This window comes from Littorina saxatilis, linkage group LG4 (genome assembly GCF_037325665.1).
Source record: "Littorina saxatilis isolate snail1 linkage group LG4, US_GU_Lsax_2.0, whole genome shotgun sequence".
Lineage (NCBI taxonomy): Eukaryota > Metazoa > Mollusca > Gastropoda > Littorinimorpha > Littorinidae > Littorina > Littorina saxatilis.
Genome location: NC_090248.1, coordinates 55,481,830 through 55,501,829, shown reverse-complemented (window position 1 = coordinate 55,501,829; position 20,000 = coordinate 55,481,830). Strand labels below are relative to the sequence as shown.

At 41.2% G+C, this 20,000-nt stretch overlaps 1 protein-coding gene across 3 annotated transcripts in view; it reads right to left on the bottom strand.

The window, feature by feature from the left end:
• Positions 1-4,021: 4,021 nt before the first annotated feature.
• Positions 4,022-20,000, bottom strand: part of LOC138965146 (receptor-type tyrosine-protein phosphatase kappa-like) — a 31,171-nt gene continuing 15,192 nt past the window's right edge. For 2 of the 3 annotated variants that reach the window (XM_070337270.1, XM_070337269.1), the window contains exons 8-27: positions 19,017-19,154; positions 15,601-15,732; positions 14,954-15,062; positions 14,341-14,456; positions 13,744-14,129; positions 12,921-13,011; positions 12,028-12,107; positions 11,675-11,711; positions 11,465-11,562; positions 10,814-10,951; positions 10,348-10,493; positions 9,849-9,984; positions 8,861-9,004; positions 8,320-8,419; positions 7,790-7,863; positions 7,229-7,369; positions 6,903-7,031; positions 6,155-6,306; positions 5,582-5,717; positions 4,559-5,172 (exon numbers count right to left, since the gene is read on the bottom strand). In XM_070337270.1, the coding sequence (XP_070193371.1) occupies positions 5,101-5,172; positions 5,582-5,717; positions 6,155-6,306; positions 6,903-7,031; positions 7,229-7,369; positions 7,790-7,863; positions 8,320-8,419; positions 8,861-9,004; positions 9,849-9,984; positions 10,348-10,493; positions 10,814-10,951; positions 11,465-11,562; positions 11,675-11,711; positions 12,028-12,107; positions 12,921-13,011; positions 13,744-14,129; positions 14,341-14,456; positions 14,954-15,062; positions 15,601-15,732; positions 19,017-19,154 (2,555 nt within the window). In that variant the 3' untranslated portion in view covers positions 4,559-5,100. The other variant, XR_011455334.1, reaches the window with a different exon arrangement.

The following is a 20,000-nucleotide window of genomic DNA, read 5'->3' as shown; positions in this document are numbered from 1 at the left end:
CGCCGAGCACTTGAACGGAATTATGTATACTGTTTAGTAAACTACACAGTTGCAGTCACAGACAAAATAAAATATCCCCCATAAAACACCTTATACGCTTTTGTAAGACTTGTTGCAAAGTGATTTATTTCCAATGCTCCTGCCCTTAACAAAACAAAGCTGTTGCATTTTATAATACGTGCATACCACCTGGGACAACTATATCTTGTTTTGTATTTTAGGTACACATCTTATTTCTTTAAGAGTATCTTAATTTTTAAGGAATGTATAAATTGAAGTGTTCCTCTTTTGAACAAATGTTTTTGTAACCAGTTGTGAGCAATATGTGAATTACTACTGGCAAAAGTAGCACACATGGTAACGACTTAAAAGTAGTTACCACGTGTGCAACTTTTGCCAAAATAGCTAGCTATACAGTTTGTCACACAGTGTACACATCTCGTTAAAAAATGTGTTCAAAAATGGAACACTTCAGTTTACAGTGTGTTTCATTGATTATTATATAGTTATTATATAGTGTGCGTGTGTGTGTGTGTGTGTGTGTGTGTGTGTGTGTGTTTGTGTGTGTGTGTTAATTAGTGTGTGTATGTGTGTCAATGCGTGCGTGCGTGCGTGTGTGTGTGTGTGTGTATGTGTGTGTGTGTGTGTATGTATGTGTGCGTGCCTGCGTGCGTGCGTGCGTGTGTGAGTGCGTGCGTGTGTGGACGTGTGTGTGTGTGCGTGTGTGTGTGTGTGTGTGTGTGTGTGTGCGTGTGTGTGTGCGCGTGCGTGCGTGTGTGTGTATGTGTGTCTGTAAGTGTGTCTGTGTGTATTGTGTGTGGCGATAGAAGCAACACAATTATATCAAAATACAATTAAATGCCTACCTTTGGATTGCATAAGAAGTAAACAGAAGCACAAAAACAAGCATTGTCCAAAGTTTACACCGTTGACAGGATTTAGTACCATTGTTATCATTCCAGCTTCAAAACGTACTGCTGTTTAAGCCACCACACTTCTTTTGTTCCCTTATAAACTGAATAGCAAGGAAGCTATAGTGTCTTGTGTGTTCCTGGTTTGTATCTCGCGTGTATTTATTGCCATAATCGAACTTGTAAACACTCAAACAGACGGTTCAGCGGCAGTAAAATGAGCTAGGTCCTGCTGTTAGTGTGTCTATGTTAAGTCCTCGCATTGTCATAAATTGCCATCTATATAACATACAGTCAGTTGCTTGTTCTCGGTCTGCTATTGTTTGTGTGTGGTTTGGTGTTTTGTGTGTGTTTGTGTTGAGTTTAGTGGCTCTGTTTTTTTGGATCAGTGAATGTATAGTTGTGCTCTAATATTCTGAGCTGATTATGTCTATCAAAGCAAAATAAGGTGTGTCCATGTGTTTATGGCGAGCTACAGCTGCATCGTGTTACATTCCTCCTCCTCTTCCCTTTCTTGTTAGTTCAGTGGCAGTGTGTAGTTCTAAAAGTGACAACATACACACATGGTAACCGGACTACTGAAGAGTCCACCAAAGGCTACACATGTCCTTCGGATCTGTGTGTCTGATTTTGGACACTGTTACCATCTTTGTCCCGTTCTTCTTCTAAGGTTTCAGACAGTGTACTTTTCAATGAAACGATGCTGAGTGTCCATGAGTACCAACACAAAGAAAGCTGTCATTTAAGAGCGAATAATAACGTGATATGTATGCCAGCAACGAGGAACAATTGTCGGTCTAACCGAGACAGACGAACACCGAGTATTTCTCAGGCGGACAAGCGGCATCGTAAATGACTTCTCGAAAGAGCAATAAACAGATAAACACGCCCAAGTGGGGTTCACGCAAATAACTTCTCAACTTCGGTTGTTCGATCATGTGTGTGTGTGTGTGTGTGTGTGTGTGTGTGTGTGTGTGTGTGTGTGTGTGTGTGTGTGTGTGTGTGTGTGTGTGTGTGTGTGTGACACAAACAAACACACGCACACGCACACACGCACACGCATTTGCTGGCTGTGAACACATGATATAATATTGATGTCCGCTGCCACCACCACTCTTCCACTGACCTTTATTCGATTAGGAAATTAGTTAGCTTATCTCGTTATGCAAAATAGTTTCTTTTTCAATTATAAGCAACGCGATCTTGAATACAGCTTTTAAAATGAAAAAAAGCGTTAGTTCTTTTGAGTGTTCATAAGCTTACGTTTGATATTTTAGGGCTTGCTGTTTGTCCTGCTTTATATGTAAACTCTTGGTTGTAACCCCTAACTGGCGTGATAGATTTTTGTTTTTAAAATGTTCATTGATACAGAACAATTTACACCCGGAACTGTGTTTGTGTGGATGTAATGTTTGCAATGAATTATTTTGGCATTCAGGTATTGGCACCTCTGCATTTGGGTGTTGGCAAACAGTGTGTATACTTGTGGTTGTCTGCCAAAACAATAGGACATGTGTGTTAAACTGGCGAGCTGCCTCTTGCCAAAGAAAAGAGATAACTGCTTTTGTGTTTGTGCGTGATTCAGTTTTTACATTCAAATGAAGCCAAATCACAAAGCCTGGCAGACTCACATTCAGACAGACCGACAGACCGACAGACAGACAGACAGACCGACAAAAGCAATGAGAAAACAGAGAGGGAATAAGAGGAGGAAAAAGGTTGGGATGATGATAGTACTAGAGAGGAGACTTTCCAGATAGAGCAATGGGGAAAATTAACTTACAAGGAAGCAATCGTGTGTTACTGCAATGACGTAATTTAATACACAAGTTATCATCCTATTAACAGGTTAATGATTGGCTATAAATTCAAGTGGCTTTTTCAAGTAAGGAAAGTCATATATTGCGTCATGAATTGGAAAACGCAAAAAACATCCCATGCCATATAATTAGCATAAACCGACTCTAGAAACACACACACGCACACAAACACACACGCAAACACACACAGACGCACACGCAAACACACACAGACGCAAACACACACACACACACACACACACACACACACACACACACTCATACAAGCACGCACACGTTCACACACACACAGAGTTAATACAAGTTATATTTGGATGTTTTAATGCTTTAGAAATCATAATAAAATACAAAGCATGGCGTTCGAGCATCATAAAAACAGACACAAACAAACAAACAAACAAACACACATGCAAACAAGCAAACAAAAAAGGCAATCACGACTGAAGAATATAGCAAAGCTGTGTTGAAAGATTGGAACAAAAACATGTTTTATTTACAGAAGGAGCCATTCGTACAATATAAGTGATAACTGATAAAGAACAGAAAAAGGAACACAACGCAAAAGACACAAACAAAACACGACAACTTACACACATCTTTGCAATTCAAAAATGTACCAAGAAATCGGTATTGCATTTTCCTGGAGTAAACGCAACACAAAGAATAGTCATCCCACGCACTTTTAAAAACACGGGATTAAACATAATTTTGACAAATTGAAATCTAGTCAGAATCATGTTATGGAAGCTACAATTACTACTTTGGATTCATAAAATTAACGACTGGAGATTGATATTGTGCAAATTACGCCACGACGGGGGTTGGTCGAGAATATCCGTGACACTGTCACAGCATGTCGTTCATGTGATGTGACCTATACAGCGCTGCAGAGAGGTTAGTCGTTCATGTTATGTGACCTATACAGCAGAGAGGTTAGTCGTTCATGTGATGTGACCTATACAGCAGAGAGGTTAGTCGTTCATGTGATGTGACCTATACAGCAGAGAGGTTAGTCGATCATGTGATGTGACCTGTACAGCGCTGCAGAGAGGTTAGTCGTTCATGTGATGTGACCTATACAGCAGAGAGGTTAGTCGTTCATGTGATGTGACCTATACAGCAGCGAGGTTAATCGTTCATGTGATGTGACCTATACAGCAGAGAGGTTAGTCGTTCTTGTGATGTGACATATACAGCAGAGAGGTTAGTCGTTCATGTGATGTGACCTATACAGCGCTGCAGAGAGGTTAGTCGTTCATGTTATGTGACCTATACAGCAGAGAGGTTAGTCGTTCATGTGATGTGCCCTATACAGCAGAGAGGTTAGTCGTTCATGTGATGTGACCTATACAGCGCTGCAGAGAGGTTAGTCGTTCATGTGATGTGACCTATACAGCAGAGAGGTTAGTCGTTCATGTGATGTGACCTACACAGCAGAGAGGTTAGTCGATCATGTGATGTGACCTATACAGCGCTGCAGAGAGGTTAGTCGTTCATGTGATGTGACCTGTACAGCGCTGCAGAGAGGTTAGTCGTTCATGTGATGTGACCTATACAGCAGAGAGGTTAGTCGTTCATGTGATGTGACCTATACAGCAGCGAGGTTAATCGTTCATGTGATGTGACCTATACAGCAGAGAGGTTAGTCGTTCTTGTGATGTGACATATACAGCAGAGAGGTTAGTCGTTCATGTGATGTGACCTATACAGCGCTGCAGAGAGGTTAGTCGTTCATGTTATGTGACCTATACAGCAGAGAGGTTAGTCGTTCATGTGATGTGACCTATACAGCAGAGAGGTTAGTCGTTCATGTGATGTGACCTATACAGCGCTGCAGAGAGGTTAGTCGTTCATGTGATGTGACCTGTACAGCGCTGCAGAGAGGTTAGTCGTTCATGTGATGTGACCTATACAGCAGAGAGGTTAGTCGTTCACGTGCTACTACAAATGGGTTGGCGTGACTAGGAGGACACTTGCTTGGATACTTATGGCACCCGCGACAACATCATGCACATTGTTCGCAAAGATATGGTACTGGCGAAGACATTAGCCTACTTTTGGCTGTTCGTGTAGAAATCTTAAATGGTTGCATTGTGTTGGTGTATCTATGACGGCATTCAAATGTTGGTGTAGCTATGACGGCATTCAAGTGTTGGTGTAGCTATGACGGCATTTAGGTGTTGGTGTATCTATGACGGCATTCAAATGTTGGTGTAGCTATGACGGCATTCAAGTGTTGGTGTAGCTATGACGGCATTTAGGTGTTGGTGTTGCTATGACGACATTCAGGTGTTGGTGTAGCTATGTCGTCATTCAGGTGTTGGTGTAACTATGACGTCATTCAGGTGTTGGTGTAGCTATGACGTCATTCATGTGTTGGCGTAGATACTCATGTCTCTGTGCCGCTGTTGAGCGACCTCGTAACAGTAGCGGTACTGTGTCTGAAAATATTCAAAGAGGTAACGGAATGTAGGCCTACTCATGAGATTATATTTTGGATCGAAAAAGATTACTTTTGATGTCAACACTATCTGTTTAACCTTAAACATACCATCACCACCAGATAACCAAACAAACAAAACAGATTACAACTGGCTTACACTCTATCAACTTAAAAAAGTGTGAATTACACTCTCTTGAGAAAAAAAATAAATTGCTACACACAGCCTGACACTCCTTAATGTTTACCTATAATACATTTAACACGCACAAAAACAGCTAAAACTGTATTTGGAATTTACCAGCCCACCTGGCCCGATACTTTAAGTATTCATATACAAAAGCTATGCTTACACAACCAGTAAGAAATACAAGCGGGTAGACATATTGATTTACTTCAATTGTACGTACCAGTGACGTCACAGCGCTGGGTCTGACGTTCTGCATGTGCCTGACAGTCATGTAGACGTCAATTTCGCGGTCATACGTCATATGGCTGATGACATCACACAGAGCACTGAACAGACCGCTCTTTCCCACTCCATCGCTGTCAAACAAACAATACATATACAGATGTCACAATGAGATATAAAGATGCAGATGTCACAGTGAACAATATACAGTCAAGAGCATGTGTTAACAAATGCAGTTCAGTTAACGATGAGCACATTACTAAATATTACAAAATGACAACATAATTCAGTTCCAACAAATCGTACCTTGCATATTTTGCAAAGTCTGTTCAAAGTCAACTTAACATATACCGTGACAGCAAAACATAGTCGCTTGTACAAAAGGATACATCAGAAAAGGCTACAGTGTAATCTCTGTAAGACATTTTGAATAATACACTGATAAAAACGTCTTTGTAATTTATCTTTTGAGATAATAAAGTATTGTTGTCTTGTATTGTATTGTAATTGTATTGTATTGTATTGTTTGTATGTATGGTATTGTATTGCATTGTATTGTCTTCCAACTGACCAGCACTGGATGAGGAGTGTGGGGGTGTCAGCCTTCATCTGTGTGGTGGTCAGTGTGTCCACGAGTTGCAGCATGTGTGACGTGTCTCCCCCCACCTCCCCTGTCCAGCCCTCGTAGTGCAGCACTCTCAGTGACCGCGCACTGGTCGTACCCTGCGAATTTCGTGATTAAATTGGTTTTAATTATTCTGGCAGGAACCAGCATTTTTGGATGCAGACAGTGAGGGGGAGAGAATGGGAAGACAGAGAGAGAGAGAGAGAGAGAGAGAGAGAGAGAGAGAGAGAGAGAGAGAGAGAGAGAGAGAGAGAGAGAGAGAGAGAGAGAGAGAGAGAGAGAGAGAGAGAGAGAGGGGGAGTGAGAGAGAGGGAGAGAAATTGACAGAGAGAGGGGGAAAAGGGCGAGAGAAATGGAGAGAGAGAGAGAGAGAGAGAGAGAGAGAGAGAGAGAGAGACTCAGACAGACACAGGCAGACAGACAGACAGACAGACAGACAGACAGACGGATAGAGAAAACTTAGTGACGGATGGTCTTATACGGATATATTCAAAATAACAGAAATAGGAACACCATCGCAGATGGGTGAGATACCATGTACAGAGTTATGTGATCTTATCGTTTATGTATCATTTGATTAACTGTCCCCTCTCTCTTACTCAGCAATCGCGTTCAGGTTGTTTCACGTACGCGTATATCATCAGTTTTTACAGTACCTACCAAAAATAAGAGAACAAATAGAATGTGCACTCACTGCTTTTTGCACGGTGATGTGATATAGGGTGAGAGTGGTGAAGACGGTGGACTGTGACTGTAGCGTGACGGTGTAGGGTCCACTCTTCACAGGCTTGCTGGGCTCTCGTGGCCAGTACTGGCAGTACGACTGGTGGACAGAGTAATAATAAATCCACATGAAAACAATGAAGAGATAAGATGAGATGAGATGAGATGAGATGAGATAAACTTAACTATTATTTACGGGGTTGATATGAACGGAGCAACACGCTCTTCGTCGTATAACTAAAACTGAACGGAATGACTAAGTCAAGTTCGAGATCGACCTTTTAAAACACTTCTTACTTTCACGTCCTGTTCTTCATTAGGTGAGCTCAAGGAAACTATTGTCGTGACGTCATTTCCGTAGACCAGTCTCCAGAAGTCCACCAGTGTTGACGGCAGGGGGAGCTGTGTCAGGATGCTGCCTTTGGGGTCACGGAATGTCTGGAAATACGTGACGAAGTGTTACAACATTTGGGTTTTAAAAACAATATAATTACAAAGTACACAGGTATTTCCCAAACACAGAAAACAGAGCGTGTCGTAATAATGTAATGGCTCATCCGTTTCCAAAAGCATACGTTTTTTGCGTGTCTGCCTTTGTACCTTTACAGCCCGTCCGGCTGAACATTCTTCTTTTTCTCTCATAAATACTGGGCATTGAGCTTGGTCTGTATTTGAACACATGATATTTTGGGCCCGCCTTTCTATGTAAGTAGTTTTTTTTTCTGAAAACAGAGTGTTCTGTGCGTGCCTGTCACGGATTCATCTAAAAGTGTAGTTGGGCTGGGTGAAGAATTGCATTATGTTCTTACACCATTATAAATTCACTAATATTAGAATGTTAAAATGAATCCAACTCACGGGCATGAAGACAGCATTGATGTACTGATTTCTACCTGCCACGTGTTCTGTCAGAAACACAATATGATCGTCCACTGAAAAAAATTACATTCGAAAAAGATCCGTTACACAAACAAAATTGATATTCTCAAGATAGGTTGTCCTCAGGATCTTTCAATGATATAGCGAGCATTGGGGAATTTCAGCAGCACTGTGTATAAAACAGACAATGAAAACTATAGGACCTTCAAAGCTGTCGAGTAACGTGGTATTTTTTCGAAAATCATAAGGGATAGATACAAATAACCATTTCTCCCATATAATATCTTGAACATCTGCAACAATCGTTGTGAAATAAAAAAAAAGTAAGCAATGTTCATTTCAAAACAAACAAATGCAAAAACACGAACAAGAACAAGAACAACAACAACAACAACAACAACAACAACAACAACCAAACAAAACAAACAACAACTAAATATTTGCCAGGAGAAAATAGGTACATCTATAGTTCAACACGCAGCAATGGGAATGTCTTTATGTGCACGTACAGGGCAAATCGGCAGAGCTTCTGTTCTTCGCCATGTTGACTTCCTGGGTGGCGTTGTCAAGACGACAATCAGGCATCAGTGCCTGCATCTGCAGCAGGGTCTAGACAGATACACAAAATTATAAAAAAAAATAATAATAAAAATAAAAGACATGCAGATTGAATTGTCGGCCAGAAATACCATGGGCTCGAGAGGAAACATACAGCAATGTACCAAAGGTATTTACTGAGACGGTACAAACTGTTGTAGACAATCATTCAATACGTAAACTGTGCAAACCATGATTATGATGGCATGCAGACACCAATGTATGGTCTACAGATTATGTCCAATGTGTACGTGCTTTAAAGTAGGTTTGAACTCATCAGTATTATTGGCTCCTATGCATTCACGTCATCAAGACATACCGTACACTTCTTAAACACAAATAACATCCCTCTTAAAACTAGCGTCTTATGCACTAAATCATACATATTGCAAATTGATTGAAACTGTTCAAACAGAAGAGGGCAAACTCTTGCAGGAAGCTGTACAACCATACCTTGAACTCTTTGTCGATGCGCTCGTTTGGAGTGCGAGCAGTGATTGGTTGAGGGAAGATGACGTCAAACTGATCAAGGGAGACAACTGTGTCACGTGCAGTGTACGCTTCCAGTAGCGCTTCGTGTAGACACACATACTGATCCTGATAAAAAAAAACAATGACATTCAATCATTTGGCGTAGACAATCTAGAAAGAGAGCAGGAATAATTAACTCTCTCTCTCTCTCTCTCTCTCTCTCTCTCTCTCTCTCTCTCTCTCTCTCTCTCTCTCTCTCTCTCTCTCTCTCTCTCTCTCTCTCTCTCTCTCTCTCTCTCTCTCTCTCTCTCTCTCTCTCTCTTTCTCTCACACACACACACACACACACACACACACACACATACACATACATCCGTTCGTTGACTGCTGTGGTATTTATTGATAAAAGAGAGTAAAGTAGAAACACAATGACAGAGACAAAGAATGAAGGAACAAAAAGAGAGTAATGGCTTAATTACTACACTAAATGTTCCTTCAGAGAGAGAGAGAGAGAGAGAGAGAGAGAGAGAGAGAGAGAGAGAGAGAGGGGGAGAGAGAAAGAAGTCTGAAGTCTGAAGTCTGAATATTTTAATGAGTAGGCCTTGGGCCCTTTTCATGGAGAGAGAGGGAGAAAGAAAGAGAGAGAGAGACAGAGAGAGAGAGAGACACACACAGAGAAAGAGAGAGACAGAGACAGAGAGAGAGATATCAAATCAAATCAAATCAAATTTTATTTTATAGAGAGAGAGAGAGAGAGAGAGAGAGACAGAGACAGAGACAGAGAGACAGAGAGAGAGAGAGAGAGAGAGAGAGAGAGAGAGAGAGAGAGAGAGAGAGAGAGAGCAATCCAGCCAGCCAGAAACAGAGACAGGGAGAAATACACAGAGATAGAAAGAGAGCCAATGGGCCCCTTACAAGATGCAGAACGGAGCAATACTATCAGTTGCTAGCAGACGCTGTATTTTCTTACCACGGCCTGCACCATCAGTGTACGTTCCTGACGTAACTGGGTGACGATCTGAATGACGTCAATAGTTCCCACACTCACTGCGGTGTCCATGCCAATGTCAAGGCCGATGTACGTTCCGGTCCTGCCCACTCCAGCACTAAAGGAGAGGGGATATGATCACGACCATGACATACAGTAGATACCAAATGAAAAGAAGCAAGCCTGAATAAAGTCTTCCTGAAGTAAAAACCAACCTAAAAAAGAAAAATAGTTAAGACGCGAATAAGGAGACAGAAAGTTAAGTTACACATATTTCGGAGCCACTGAAGCACTGGTCCTTCTTTTAATCTCACCATTGTCTGCTGCTCATCTAGTAAAAGTCTGTAAAAGGTTGTTATGTTGGACAATGGACATTTCATTTAATTCTGTTGCGACGGTTTTACGGGGGGGGGGGGGGGGGGGGGGGGGTCACAGACACAGACGGTCGCATTGATCATCGTGTGTAGATAGATCTCCTCACCTGCAGTGCACCAGAAGGGGAGCAGAATCGTGCTTTGTCTCCCTTGTGACGTAACGCCAGAACCTGACAAGGGAGGTAGTCGAGGGGACACCGTGGTCAGGCCACGACACGTAGTGGTACTGAGTTACTTTCCTTGACTCGCGCCCCTTCAGATATTCAGTAAAATAATGTGTATATTATCATCAAAGTCAAGTTAACAAGATTGTCAAATTGGCTGGAATACAGATGGGCACTGGTTCACACAAAATAAACAAACACACACAACATTACAACCCCCCCCACACACACACACACATATACACACACACACAACACACCCACACACACACAAACACACACACACACAAACACACACACACAACACACACCCACACACACACACACACAAATACACGCACACACACACGCATGCACGAGAGAAAAAAATGCGCGGGTGGGCCAGAGAGAGAGAGTTATTTCTCCTCACCCCATCCCCATCTCGTGTGACGGTGAAAGATCTGATACAGAAGTTGTCTCTCTGCTGAATGTGAGTGGTGGTCACCGTCACAGGGCCGTACGTCTCTGTAGTGGACTCCTCTTCTGGCCAGTACAACTCGCACTTGGGCTAGACACGACAATGTCTACATACAATCGCAGGTTTTTGACAAATAAAATGGTGAAGTTAATATAAGCGTCTTTACACAACGTGATTTGTAAACAGCAGTTTGTATAAATGTTAGCTAAAAATATCACGTACAGCCCCAACAATAAAAGCAATTTGATGTTATGTCCTGCACATAACCGGAAAACAAGCCACCTTGATAATCTGATTCACTAACATAAGCGTTAGAGAACGAACGAACGAGTGGTGTATTTTGCTGAGGCCGTTGGCCCATTGGCATTGCAAAGGGAACAGTGGGGCGAGGAAATGGAGAAGGGGGGTGGGGGTCACGAACGGAATCGAAAAACCGAGTATAAAACAGTCACGACCTTGTGAGATAAGCGTAAAAGAAAGAGAGAGAGAGAGAGAGAGAGAGAGAGAGAGAGAGAGAGAGAGAGAGAGAGAGAGAGAGAGAGAGAGAGAGAGAGAGAGAGAGAGAGAGAGAGAGAGAGAGAGAGAGAGAGAGAGAGAGCTCACCTTGCCGTGTTCTTTGAGGTTGGTCAGCATGACGATGTGAGTGATCTTCTCCTGCCACACCATTCTCCACAAGTCACCCACAGTATTGTCCCTTGGACCTATTCAGGCAGTTTACAAAACAGTGTCAATTTAAATCACAAACAATCGTATGTGGGGCAAAGCACCTCTACATATTGTCTGTGTGTGTTGTATGAAAGAAAAACAACATACCTTGAGCGGCGATGTACTTGCTCTCCTGTTGGTATCCCTGGAAACAAATACCACCACCAATGAAATATATGTTTATACGTACAAGACCAGGATCTTAAAGAACGCAACTTAACTACTGAAAGTTCAAAGAATTGGGAAAAGACCCAGTTGTTGTACTATTTTGACACAGAATTCTTACAGATGCTAATCTTTGCTTCTTTCTAGTCATCTTCTTTGCAAGCGAGTCTTGAAATTGACTGGAAGGAAGCACACTCTTTTTTTTACTGGTTGCTGTTATTATTAACATATTAATTAGAAACGTGTTCATGCTTTTCTGAGTTCTAAATATTTATCCTGCCAAAATCAAAACTCACAGAAATGTAGCTGGCATTGACGAAGTCTGTCGATGTTCCTTCACTGTATCCGTCTGTCAGAATTACTCGTGACTGGTCGTCTTGCAATATATATAAAAACACACACAAATCTGAATTCAAGAATAATTACCAACAAGACTATGCTATTTAATGATATCATACTTTCGCACTTGACTTTCATTGTATGGGTGCAATAGTGACCACCTTTCGAAAGAGACCAGCTGTCCGCAACGACAACTTCGAAGAACCAACGTGGAATTTGCTTCCAGATAATTCAATTTTTCTTTGCGACCGTCTTTATACAACGACCACTTTAATCAGTCCCTTGGGCGGTCGTTACAGACAGGTCTGACTGTACAGTAGCGTTGCTTAGAGTTAGAATACCTAATGCTAAGAGTTTAGTAACTGTAAAAGTCTTTTTGGTAATCAATGGAACGTGGTCAAAACAAAGGCTCGTGCCCATGTAATACAGCTACTTGTTCAGACCAATCAGTGAGCTTGGTGGAATTGTGTCATCGTTTCATGGAATTAAAACTGTAAAGCTAAAAAGCCCGCCACTTAGCCTGGTGGCCTGGTTTTGTTAGTTTTGTAATTTTGAGTGTGTGTGTGTGTTTTTATTGTTTCAGACAAACTTTGGTATTTCTGTTGAATGCGATCTCTCCAAAGTGTGCTTAATTATTGATTAGACCGTTGCATAGACCACATAACAGTTGATAATTCTCCACTTGAATCTCCAGCTTTTCCTAGGCCTTTTGCATGCGCCACCTCTCTCTCTCTGTTTCTCTCTCTCTCTCTGTTTCTCTCTCTCTCTCTCTCTCTCTCTCTCTCTCTGTCTCTCTCTCTCTCTCTCTCTCTCTCGCTCTCTCTCTCTCTCTCCTTTCAATAATACTTACATGGAATGATTTGAGCAAATCGGTTTTTCTTGAAGTTGATTTTCTTATTGCCTACTGCAATGGCAGCATCTTCATCAGTTTTGGCAATAGACTGAAAACAATCAGGAGACGACATGAACGCTGTTGGGGACATTGTGCGAGCCTATCGAAAACAGATCTCGGAGAAAGAGAGAGGGAGAGAGAGAGAGAGAGAGAGAGAGAGAGAGAGAGAGAGAGAGAGAGAGAGAGAGAAACGGTAGAGAGAGAGAGAGAGAGAGAGAGAGAGAGAGAGAGAGAGAGAGAGAGAGAGAGAGAGAGAGAGAGAGAGAGAGAGAGAGAGAGAGAGAGAGCTATGGGTAAACTCCATACCAATGTTGGAAGTAGTAATTTCACTGCCATGCCATCTACAACTGTGCCAAGCGTTCCCATTTTACGCATGCGCAGCATCCAAGGATATAACAAGTGCAGACGTATCCAATTGAAACCGTTGTCAGTTTCGAAACGGTCTGTCAGTCAAGTCAAATGTGTCGCATTGCGTCAAACTTTGCTGTGGGCTAAAATCATTCGTTCAGAGTGCAGATGAGAACGGATAGGACACATAACCACTTCCCACTCTTAGACATTGCCATTGAAATGAAACAGCATTACAGTTTACCCGTCAAGTATTCTCGTTATAAATGATGTTTTGTTTTCAGGCATAATACAGTGTCCATTTACAAGAACAATACTTGCGCTATTTGTCATTGCTACAGCGTATGCACATTCAGCCACTGGACAGTGCAATATTTGCACACGTTCAACATATTCATCAATGAAAGTAATTAGCTGTTAAATTATAACTTACCCGAAATTCTTCACGAAGCTGTCCGGAAGCCAGTTTGCCCACCAGGTACTTCTGTATCCTGTCAAGTTCTGGCTTGGTGGCCTTGAACTGGGCGTACACGTTGCCAACGTTACCGTACACGGGTGCTTCGTCCATGGGTGTACTCTCATCGTCCTCTTCATCGTCAGTTACCTGTGGTTCTGGAGCTGTTACACACTTAGTGGTCTGTTCGGGTAGCCTCGATGGGTTTGTTGCCGTTGTTGGCACTGACAGTGTAGTTGTTGTGGGAGCGTTGGCGTATATGTGGTGGCTCTCCTCGGCGTTGGCGTTCTCGGTTTTCGTCGTCTTTGCCTTGATGAACGGTTTGACGGCTGCGCTCGGCTTGGCCGTTGGGATTTCTTGCGTTTCTGTCGGAAGAAGGATGTGCGAATTTGACATTTTCTTCGAATATATTTTTGAAAAAAAACCTGTTTTGAGGGAATTAGTGTTTTTTCTCAACGACTACAATTCATTCATGAACGAACAGAAGCACAGATTGAAGAGACCAAAATGCAATCTGCATCTGGCATCTTGTTTGTCACATGTATATCATATATATTTACAACGAAGCTGGCTTACCTTCAGGTTTGCTTGAAAGCGAGGTGAAGGGATGTTCAGATGTGTCTCTTCCATTTTCAGGTTGTGAACTTGTGCCAGATGAACTGGAAGTTTGCTTCTTCAGATTTCGCCTGCGTCTGTAAAAGCGAAAAGAAAGAAATAATCAGTTTCATATTCAATCATTAACCTTTGCCCAATATCATAATATTCGTTGGCTTTTTCTTTTTTCGATATTTTTTCTTCGGATGTGAAACGTATGAAATTCACATATTATATGAATCAGGACAAATTATCATGTTATTGTTACGAAGGTAGTGACACTCAGAATTGTTTCTGGGTGTTTGTTATGCCTCTTGTATTTGTTCCGAGAGATTAGATTCATGCTTGCCATAAAGTGTTGGACAGACTTATTTAGTTGGCTTGATAAGCATTTGAACAGAGCTGATGGAAGCAAAACCGTGTCAGGGTTCAAAATGAAATAACACAGTTGCATAGCATGCCAGACAGAAATGAAATGAATTTTTTTTAAATGCCATTAGCAACTACGTAACCACGTAACGTAAAGGTAGGAAATGAGGCGAAACTGGTGCAAATGGGTTACACATTACAGGCCAACACAAATAAAAACACATACCTAAAAAGTATAACACCAACAACAACAAGAGCAATTATCACCAGCACAGCAACAATAGCGCCCCCGATGGCACCACCCTGACTCGACCCTTCCTGGCTCTGTTCTGAGGCTGTGAAGTAAAAGATATACGACATCACTTCGGCAAAAAAAAAGGGGGGGGTATTTCTCTACAAACTTTCTTTAGCAGTATAAACTATCATTTTAGTCCGTGAAATTAACAGGAATGATAATTCCAAATGCAAAGCTTTTGCACCCGTTTCAGATTTTCATTTTGTGTTGTGTGATAACATCGTAAAATCGTTAATTTCCCACGGAAAGTTGTGTTGGCAACGACAGTCTTTAATTCGTTGTGTGACTTGTAAAATATTGGTATGACATTATTATCTAAAGTATGATTAGTCTGTCTGTCTGTCTGTCTGTCTGTCTGTCTATCCGTCACTAGCACTCTGTCTCTCTTTCTCTGTCTATTTGTCTGTCTCTCTCTGTCTCTGTCTTTCTCTCTCAGTAAACGTATTTCATCACGACATTGGTTTTAGTTCATAAAAGGCACACGCACACACACACACACACACACACATTTTTAAAAAAAACACGCGTTAGGTATCCCAATGTTTAAGACATTTTGCACACAGAGCGTTGCTCAGTACCTTTGCACAACGGAAGAGCAAAGTTTCCCTCACAGGCCTGACAGGAACCGTTGAAGACGTTACAGGCAGCAGAGTTCTCACACCGACCACACTGTTCTCTGCAGTTGTCACCGTATGTCTTGTTCTCACACGCTAAAATGAGAAATGTTGAAAGTCCATCACGATCAAGCCGAATGTTGCATTCAGTTGGAGAATGAATTACCTTTCTAGCACTATATAGGTGTGTGTTTTTTTATTGTTTTTTTTTATAGAAACGGCCCCATGACAAAGATCTACACCCGCACTCAATTACCCAGTTGGTGTTATTCTCTCCATATATCAAGCAGATTATTGGTTAGCCCTGGAAAAAGTTATAAACTTTGTCAAAAAGGAATGTTTCTGCAAGTTTAAGAAGTGCTAACGCCAGACGCCAAAATATCAAATAAGATAATGCTTAACGTGTTAATTGTCAAGTTACTGACTGACACTTGAGTGTAGGGTATCAGACCCACGGAACCACTACTGATGACATTATACATTCTTAAGATTATACAGGGTGACCCTAAAAAAAGAGTACCCAAACAAACTTGAACTCGCCGCATATGAGCATAACTTTCCTGAAAGACAAGCTAGAACGCTACAATTTGGAGCATTTTCTGTGCAAATCATGCAGACGCTACTTGTCGTGTGTAAATACATTTTATGAAGATTGCTTTATTTTTGTTCAATTTATGACGTTTATGACGTTTTGTTTGGGTACTCTTTTTTGGGGGGTCACCCTGTATTAAGGATATGTAAACAAATCAACAAAGGATTAAACCCGAAGAAGAGTGATAGAGGAACAATACATAACACAGTTACTTCACTGGTAGGTAGGGAAAAAAACATCAACTCTGTATCAACTTTTCAAACTATATGTTCAAGCAAGAAACACAAACAACATCAAATTAAACGTGTACAAGTGCTATATAGGCATATCTGAAACGTTGTTCCATCTAAGATAAGGTATTACTTTAACGACACTTTAAATATAAATACCCATGCTAAGTGTTGCACTATTGTGTTTTACTACCCCTAACGCTAGGTGTTCCTTAAGTTTAAGGATTGATAAGTAGAATTACAAGGAAAATATGCAGGTGAATATGAGCCATAGCAATTGTATTGTCTGACTGACCTCATGAGGACTTGACAGTCACTCCCCAACGCCCATCTCATCTTCCTAAAGAAAACATCCTCGCAACACATTTCTCTTCAGTGACACGTAAGACCCTGGGCGGTTAGACCGCTAACTACAATTGCTAGCCTGTGACGAGAGACTGGCGGTTCTCTTTGAATATGATACGAGACTGGTCGTTCCTATTCCCGCGTGGCTGAACAAGAAAGCAGTGGAGCAACAACCGTGACTAAGTGGGCGGTATACAACAGAGGCGATGAAGCAATGTAGTTACATTGTTTGCAACCGGAACTCCTGATTCATTTCAACAAAAGGTTACAACTGCATTTTCCACCCCAAATAAAAAATTGTTCGGATGAATAATTAAAGGATGTCGAACATATTTTAACAGCGCTGGCATCAAAACCAAGCCGATACCTGCCTGAAGGATAAGAACGACAACAATTCAAACGTTGACACACTTATCAATGAAACAACATGAATAGAGTGAGAAGTTGACCTGCTCGGGGCCACTTTTACGATTAGTCTCGAAAGTAGAGACATAAAGCTATTATAAAAATAAAAAGGTACACGTGAGATACAACAGCGGTGCCTTAAAAGTGGACTCCAAACCCGGGATGGCCGCTCAACCTTTATAGCGTTGCTCCAAATTCTCTCAGACCTAAGTGGGCAAGTTTCGTAGTGCATTCCCGAGAAGGGATTTTCAAATCTGCACAATGCAAGGTAATGAAGTGCTACAGAAGTCTGCCTATTACAACAGGAAACATTCCAAGTGTGCAGTGCACGTCCGCGATTCTGGGTAACAGTTACAAAATCAGTGAGTGACTAACTTTGGTGGTCTATAAACTTGCTCTCACAAAGCCTAGGACTCAGTTGATGGTTTCATGTGATGTATGACAACTTTGTCTGATAAAATAAAACGTGTTTGCCTCAAAATGGCGCTCGAAAGTGGGACATAACAAAGCTTCTTACATCTATGCACTGGTGTTTTTGTCAGAAACACCAAAGATCATTTGTTGGGGCACATGAATTTAGATTAGGGCACATTATTCCCAAAAATACCCAGAAAATAATATAACACTTAGTTATTTCAGATTTAGATGGAATTGAAAAAAGCCTTGTCGTAAGTTACTTTCGTTTCCATAAACGCTTCAAGGAGAATAATACTAACGCGCACACTTTACAGCAACAACATTATTTTGTATGCTGGATTATAATCTACTTAATTAATTGAGCAATAGATATTTCAAAAATATGAATGATCAGCAATAAGCGCAGACGATTTTCCGATCTCACTTGGTTTTGTTTCCTTCTGTAATGTACGCAAAGCACACTAACTGAGTTCACGCAGTCACCCCCACCAATTTCTTAATGTGTTGTGATGAAAGAGATGCTCGGGAACCTTCCATTTTTTGTCTTTGGAATATCTGATTGAAAACAGATGTTTTGTATGTGGACAAGCCTGTTTAAGTTTGATTATTGACACTTTTTGTCAAAGTACTCATGTCCCAAAACTGTTACCCAGTATCGCGGACGTGCACAATTGCAGTTTTCCGTCCTTAATGGTGCTGGCGCGGGTCTTCGTGTCTGAAAATAGTGTCATGCGGATGCAGCAGTTATCATGGCTATTTATGAATCGGAACTTGAACAGACATATCCGTGCATCAGATTCACGCACTGACAATCCTGCCATTGTTTGCACACATTGACTTTCGTCAAGATGAAATCGTCAGTTTTAAAGTGTCTGATAATTATGCCCTTCGTGAAAGGGCTGGGTCAGCTTATCCTCTATTTTGCCCTCTGTGAATCATAAATTAGGGTTTAACATTGATTTCGCAGATAAAGAAAAAAAGAAAACAAGCTTTTACACACGGCGATGACCAGATATGCTTAATAAAAAAAACTTTTCCTGCTTCAGTGTTTGCGTTCATAATTAATTCTTGTATCTGGTTTTTTTGGGGGGTGGGTACGTGTTTACCAAATGGCGACCCTGTCCATACTGACAATCAAAACTTCCTGACTGCCAGGGAATATTGGAGTTCGGGGTGTAATAATTCACAAAAAATTCTAGCTCCAAACTGGCAGTAGGTAGAAAAGTAAAACCTATGTTATGTTATTTTTAAAAGAAATTCAACCAAGAATCTGTTTTTAGTATCTAATCATGGAAATAATGCACAAGTGCAGGACGGGTATACCCGTCCTAAGGCAGTCAAGGGGTTAAGAAAAAAAATCCACGAAGAAATAAATAAAGATAGGTACGTACTCGCGTTACAGTATGGTGGTTGATACGCAGTCTGACATCCGTTAGGACAGTGTCCAGTGACCTTGTCACACACATCGTTGTCCGCACACTGACCACACTGGTCTCTGCATCCATCTCCGTGGTAGCCGCCAATACAGTCTGAACATCAGGTAAAGCTCAACAGATTATTCTGAGTCAGGGTATAGTGTTTGATTTGTATAAATTATAATTTTAGTCCGTGAAATTAATAATTCCAAATGCAAAGCTTTTGCACCCAATTCAGATTTTCAGTTTGTGTTGTGTGATAACATCGTAACATCGTACATTTCACATTGAACGTTGTGTTGGAAACGACAATCTTTAATTCGTTGTGTTACTTGTACAATATTGGTATGACAATATTACTTAACGCATGATTAATCTCCCCACCCACTCTCTCTCTCTCTCTCTCTCTCTCTCTCTCTCTCTCTCTCTCTCTCTCTCTCTCTCTCTCTCTCTCTCAACATGTTTTTCCACGCACACTGTCTCTTGCACATTTGCTATGCATCTACCGTAAAATCCTTAGCATACGCCCACCCCCCTCCGCACATTTTTCGGGAAAAAGTAGGGGGTGGGCGTTTGCTAGGTATACACCCCTTTGCAAGATAAAGTGTCATCACATTTTCACGAGAAAAAAAAGTGATACAACCATGTGATTTATGCAATTTTAATAAAATAATAAACACACCGTTTGTTTACGCAAATAAGGATCAACGTTCTGTGATAGAAAAAAAAAAGAACACAAGTGACCTTAATTTTTCTCATTCTCAGAATAACGTCAGCACAAACACAGTTTCTTCTCTTGTTTGGAGACCCTCTTCCAAGTATTCCATCACAACTTGTTCAACTTCTTCAGATCTAACTGGCGGTCTTTCATACAACTTTTATTTTTCCTTTTCTTTCCCGCATTGCTGTTCTAATATGTTTCTGTGTTCTCTCCACTCTCTCATTCTTTTTTCTGTCAAA